Genomic DNA, 6,650 nt, shown 5'->3' on the forward strand with positions numbered 1-6,650 from the left:
GATTTGAGGACTAATACATGATATTTACTTGACACACACCATTAGTACTCTACATATACATTGTCATCAATACCAAAATATAATATAAGGGCATGATTGCACTTCCAAAACACACACGAGACACCCTTTACGATGGTATTTCAAGGGTCACAAGCAAATATGTAGTGGTGTCTGAACACACTTTTTTTGTAATCTCAAGGGTGTAGACAAAAACAAATAAACTCTAAGAATGCTAGAGAAAGAACCTCTCACTTGCAACAAAATGTCAATGTGAGAAATAACATGCGACAAAACAAAAAAACCAGGAAATATATTTCAGGACATCCAACGGATATATGATACAAAATAGTTATAATTGTGGATAAAGATATTAATTTGCACATGCCATGGACAAAAGTTGACCAAACAAATCAAACATGATCTGTCATTGCAACAACAAAATGATATTGCTACAACGCCAAAATGTCAAATAAAATATCTCATCATATCCCAGATATACGAAGCACATCATCGAGATACACACGTGGACATCCACTTTAATTCGGAAAAAGCCGTGCGCTTAGAAAAGAAAAGTCATGCGGTCAAGAAAGTCGAAAGATCAATTGATTGGAAATACGCAATTGACTTGAAAGACCAGACGGAACAAAAGATATATCAACGCCAGAAACATGGCGTCGTCATGTTCAAAAATATCAATATACGGTTTGGCACTGCCAAGAGATAGTAAACATGGGGTCAAAATGCACCATCATACTACTACTAATTTTTTTTATTTATTTTTGCAAAACCTCAGCACACGTTTTTCTACGGAGAACCGAATCTTTCGTGCACTACGTAGCATGTTACCGTAACACTTCTTATAGAGTAAGTATTTTTTTAAACGTATATAAATACATGTTTTTGGAAACAAATAAAGCATGCAGGAGCTAATAATAGCGTGGCCGAGTTGAAAAAATGGACAGACGGAAGTGACCCAGCAACGTCCAGCGTCTACGCGCTGATTAGTAAAAACGTTAACGCGTTTCCCAAACGCGCACGAGGCCCCTCTACACGGTGGCTTTTATGACGGGATACCTCCCCCAAAACCCACCACCATTCCCATTCCCATACGCGCACCGCTCCGCGGCGCCGATACATACGCCATCCCTCCCTCCATCGCCCCGCATCACCATCACTGCTCCACCACCACCACGCGGGACAGCTCACCACAGCCTGCGCCGCACACAGAGAGCGCCGCAAGAATCCAAGAAGCGGCCATGAGGGTGGCCGGGGCAGCCGTGGCGCTGCTCTTCTTCTTCCTGGCCGGCGAGGCGGCGGCGCTGCCGAGGTTCGCGGAGGCGCCGCAGTACCGGAACGGGGAGGGGTGCCCGGCGCCGTCCGCGGCCGCGGCCGGCGTGTGCGACCCGGGGCTGGTGCACATCGCCATGACCCTCGACGCGCACTACCTGCGGGGCTCCATGGCGGCAATCTACTCGCTGCTCAGGCACGCCTCCTGCCCGGAGTCGCTCTTCTTCCACTTCCTCGCCGCCGCGCTGGGCGACGGCGAGCTGCGCGCCGCTCTGGGGGCCTCCTTCCCGTCCCTCCGGTTCGAGATCTACCCGTTCCGGGCCGAGGCCGTGGCCGGGCTCATCTCCGCGTCCGTGCGCGCCGCCCTCGAGGCGCCGCTCAACTACGCGCGGAACCACCTCGCCGACCTGCTCCCGCCCTGCGTGCCCCGCGCGATATACCTCGACTCCGACGTCCTGGCTGTCGACGACGTGCGCCGGCTCTGGGAGACCCGCCTCCCCGCCGCCGCCGTCGTCGCCGCGCCCGAGTACTGCCACGCCAACTTCTCCCGCTACTTCACCCCGGCCTTCTGGTCCGACCCGGCGCTCGGCGCGCGGGTCTTCGCCGGCCGACGCCGCCCGCCCTGCTACTTCAACACCGGCGTCATGGTCATCGACCTCCGGCGCTGGAGGGCCGGCAACTACCGCCGCCGCATCGAGCGCTGGATGGAGATCCAGAAGGAGCAGCGCATCTACGAGCTCGGCTCGCTGCCGCCGTTCCTGCTCGTCTTCGCCGGCGAGGTGGAGGCCGTCGACCTCCGCTGGAACCAGCACGGCCTCGGCGGCGACAACGTGCACGGCAGCTGCCGCCCGCTGCACGACGGGCCCGTCAGCCTCATGCATTGGTCGGGCAAGGGCAAGCCGTGGGACCGCCTGGACGCCGGCAGGCCCTGCCCGCTCGACCACACATGGAAGTCCTACGACCTCTACGTCCCCGGCGACGGGAGCAGCGCCGCCTCGCCGGCCTCCGGGCCGGCATTGTCGGCTTGGTAGAGGGAGCTCGTAGCCGTACTGAGTAGATACAGTAATTCTTTTGTTGGTTGGGCGGTTCTTGGCAATGGCACCGCGCCGGCACCGCGTTGGTGCTGCCGCTGCCGCTGCCGTCGGCTGTACAGGGCAGCGAGGGGGAGGGTCGTGGCCATTGCGGCGCGAGGCGGAGGGAGAAGATTGGTGGATAGAGAAAAGAAGAGCTCGTTCTTTTTGGTAGAAATTCAGATTGGTCATGTGGTGGGATCTTGATTCTTTTTGGGTGGACATTTTAGGGGTTACCAATTAGCTGGATTGGTGGCAGTGTACAATTCGTTGATACTAGTAGGAAAGACCTGAATTTTGTTTTGTTATTGATGACGATTCTTTCATTCGTAATAATCCTATGTGTTCTTGATCTGAAGTTCTGATCTCTGCATCATTGACTCGCGTCAAATTCAGTTGAATTGAGTGGATTCTCACTATGTGCATCTGATTCTGATGTGGTTTGTCCATGGAAGTCTTAGACTGTCGCTCAAATGTGAATCGGATGAAGAACACAGCTGAGTTCTGCATTTTTGTAGATTTCAGAACCGGAGCAACCATGTACTGTCTGCACATTGAAGGAGGCACGGGCCGAAATGTAGAGCTGAAAAAGAGTGATTTTCGCCGGCAAATATGGCTGTTGCTCATGTACTACTACTGTATTCCCATGTGATTGCAAAATCCCTCTGTTAACTCTGTTCATTATTCCTCTTCTGCAAGAAATCAATACTGCACACAAGAGGCTTGTGACTGGGAAACTTCAAAGTTCCTCTTCGAAATTCCCGCCTGGTTTGCGAACTTTTAAGATCTGCTAGTGCTATTTGGAGCGCCCTGCAACTACATTTGTTCTTGAGCAACATCTCCAAACAAGTGAACAGACCATCATTTAGGATGTCAAATCATTTTGCTTACAGCACAATCAAAGTGGCTATTGCCTGTTTAACTTATCTGCTCGCCAGCTAGCCCAGCCCGCCCACCACAATCATCCCAACTCATGAGGAGCTCCTAGCCGAAGCCTTGAAGCAACCAAATGGAAGCATAGCTCATACTTCTGCTAGTTTATGCACACATGTCAAAGCTCACCCACCTTTACACAGGCACAAGAAAGGCCCAGCCTCCAGCCAGCCAATGATGAGCTAGGCGAACTGGAACTGCAAGTCGGGTGCAGTTTCCAGTGCAGCTAATCATCGGTGTCTTTTAATCACTTGCTTCCTCCTCTCGCTTTGCCTTTTGGGCCTCCTCCGTGCACTTTGTTTGAAATGCGATCAACTGATTTCATCTCATCTCGTCTCTCCACCGACTGGGTCATCATCAGCCACCACCCCTTTTCGATATCCTCCCCTGCCCTGCATGATTGATTAGAAAGGAAAAGGAGAGAAAAGCCATTGTTGGTGATGCATATTGTGGTGGTATCGTAGGAACACGTCGTTTTCGGCTAGTGATGTTTTCATGTCCTGTGGCTGCTTTTCTTTTTCCAAATAAAACTTCTACTATTCAACATCGATCATGGTAGTAACACGAATATCAAAAATAATAAAAATTACGTCCAGATTCATAGAACATCGAGCGACGACTATAAATACCGAAGCAAGCTGAAGACGCGTCACCGTCATCATCCCTCCCTCACTAAAACCGGACAAAATGGGTTATAGTTGACAATCATCCCTCCCTCACTAAAACCGAACAAAATGGGTTATAGTTGACAGTTGAAAAGTCATCGTTCTAATGTCCTATGAGACCTACGCAACAGAGCATCAATCATCGTCGTTGAAATAAAAGTTTAGATAAAAACATTCAATTTGTAGACACACAAACACGGACGAACAAATACCGGATCCACGTGGACCCATCAAAGACAAACGTCGATCAAATTTCGCAAGATCCGTCAGAGACATGACGGAAAGAATTGTATTTCATCTTTAAACGAAGCCCTCCCACCATGTCTCCATGTTGCTAAGAGAATCTCCAACTGCGCCTCCAACACACCCTTCTCAGGTCATTTTTTATCGTCGGTGGGTCAAAAATGCCCCAATCGCGCCCCTAAAAACCTGTTCTTCGCCGGTTAAAGCTAAAATTGGTCCCGTCGGTCCCAAGCCGAAACGAGCGCATTAGGGGCGTCCGGGAGTGCCGACGCTATTATTTGCATGCAACAATCCATTATCAGCTTTTCACTTCCTCTCTCTCTCTTGCATGCAACAGGCTCATCCATGTGCATGCCTCGTCCACTTCATCTTTTTTTCCTCTCATCTCTTTTGTCTTTTTTAGAAAAAGAGGTTAAACCCCCGGCCTCTGCATCAATCGATGCATGCATTCATCTTTATTAATTATTCCACAAAGGTCTCATAAGAATATACATCAATCCACCCAAAGCCACCACTCACACCTACAAATTCGATAATGTGGATTGCTCTTGCTCCACATATCTAAAACCGGTGTTGTCACCAATCCATCCACATAACGTATCCACATAACCAATCCATCGTCCGATCTGTAAGACCAGATCCTAGGGTTTCCCCCGAAGTAGTGCCCACCACCAGCAACCGTCCAGGACCCACACAGTGCCCACCACGACTCAGCCCTCAAGACGATGCCTTCAGGAAGGTCACGTCGTCCTTGGCGTCAAGGCCGCCGCCGCCACCCACTAGAGTTAGGGTTTTCACCCAAGAGGCAAGGAGGGGGAGCAGAGGAGCACATGTGGACCGACGTCTCCAAGAAGAAAAATGGCGCCCTTGAGCGTCATCTTCGGTGCGGCCGGCCTGGGCCAACTAAGGGGTTTCCCCCAATCCGCATCTCCTCCACCAGCTTCACCCGCAGACAGGGCCCCGACAACCTCGTCGGCACCACCAAGAACCCGCAAGAGAGAGGCTCACAGATCAGGGCCGGAGGAGAGCGCCAGATCTGGCGCGGTCGTCCGCCACAGCATCCACGCGACGCCAGCCTCATGCGGTGGCGAGGGAGGCGCCCCCGAGCCGTCGCCGCGCAGATCCGCAGCCTCCAACGCCGGATCCCGCGCCCCCGAGTCGTCGCATGCAACCGCCAGAGAGCCCCACGTGAAGCCGCCACACAGCGAGCCTGCGCGCACGCCGTCACCACCGGTGCCTACCGCCGCGTCACCGGCCCCTCACAAGCGCGGCGCCCCAGCCCGACCAGATCGGCCCGCGCCAACCCTGGGCCGAGCAAAGGGGGGAGAAGCTTCCCGCCGCCGCCGACGCCACCAGGGCTTTGCCCAGCGGTGCTAGCCGACGGCGGCGAGGGAGGAAGACGAGATGGAGGAGGGGGAGAGGCCGGCGGCTAGGGTTGTCCCGCTCGATCGCCCGCGGGGGCAACCGCGAGGGGGAGACGGAAAAGTAGTAATCTTGTATCCATCTCTCTTGTTTTCTAGTGTTGGATGAAGGCATGGTTGAATTTTTTTCCTTCCCATGCCAATTTCGCCGGCATAAGGCTAACCGGCTGAAAAAGTGCTTCCTGAAGTGCCAACAAGTGAAGATGCTCTAACGCCACACAAGACGAGGCAGACCGACGCCGGCGTCGGCGCTTGCGGGAGGTAGAAGAAACCCTAGCGGTGAATTGGTAGGAGCGCTCTTTCCTCGTAGGATCTTCCCACCCGAGTAGAACCAAAATTAAACTTTGTGACCGACGATCCATGAACCATCGATCTTTCAGCCTCCTGACGAAGTAACCGAGTCCAATCCATTCCCACCTCCGATCAGAAACATCGACGATCTCAGCGACCGGTATCATTTCCTTTTCGAATCCAGAAACTAGGCGGTGGCATATTTGTCCAGAATTTAACGGCGAGCGGAGGCCGTCGGCGGCGGAAGTTACTGCGGCGAGTGATCTGATCCTGGTGGAGGTGGGCACTGTTGCTGTCTACTCACCTATGGCACTGTGGCATCTGCCGGATTTGGCCGCCAATTACTGGCGTTGGTGCCTCCATTATTGATGGTGGCCACCGGATTCAGGTGGTGTGGCTGGCGGCAGGCGGCAGGAGGTACATGCGCGAAGTAATCTCGGTCGATGGCCGACGGGGAGAGCCGTCGGCGCCGCGTCGACGGCTTCGGATTCGGCGGTATGTCGTAATGGCAGGGGCTGGCGCTGGACCGGGAGTGCTTGGCCTCTTGCGGAAGCTGCCGCCCGTCTGCACTGAAATCAAATCGTCGTCGTAATGGAACGTGGCAGCACTGGGTTACGTCGCAAGATTTACTGGGAGGTGGCCGTGGAAAAGGATGGATCGACCGCCCATTTCTGAAAGTAAAAATGATTTCAATTTTACGCGTTTTCCAGTATTCTTCTTCATTTTTTTTAAAAACCTAG

The 6,650-nt window shown here is 53.0% G+C and overlaps 1 protein-coding gene across 1 annotated transcript; it reads left to right on the forward strand.

Moving 5' to 3' along the window:
• Window positions 1–980: 980 nt before the first annotated feature.
• On the forward strand, window positions 981–2,665 carry LOC123412159 (probable galacturonosyltransferase-like 9). Its single transcript, XM_045105103.1, has one exon. It carries the CDS (start codon window positions 1,257–1,259, stop codon window positions 2,316–2,318), a length of 1,062 nt encoding a protein of 353 aa, XP_044961038.1. The 5' UTR covers window positions 981–1,256; the 3' UTR covers window positions 2,319–2,665.
• Window positions 2,666–6,650: the final 3,985 nt, after the last annotated feature.

This window comes from Hordeum vulgare, chromosome 7H (genome assembly GCF_904849725.1).
Source record: "Hordeum vulgare subsp. vulgare chromosome 7H, MorexV3_pseudomolecules_assembly, whole genome shotgun sequence".
NCBI classification, from domain to species: Eukaryota; Viridiplantae; Streptophyta; class Magnoliopsida; order Poales; family Poaceae; genus Hordeum; species Hordeum vulgare.

Excerpts from the sequence above, each read along its gene's own strand:
- LOC123412159 (XM_045105103.1), top strand. The coding sequence starts at position 1,257 with ATGAGGGTGGCCGGGGCAGCCGTGGCGCTGCTCTTCTTCTTCCTGGCC.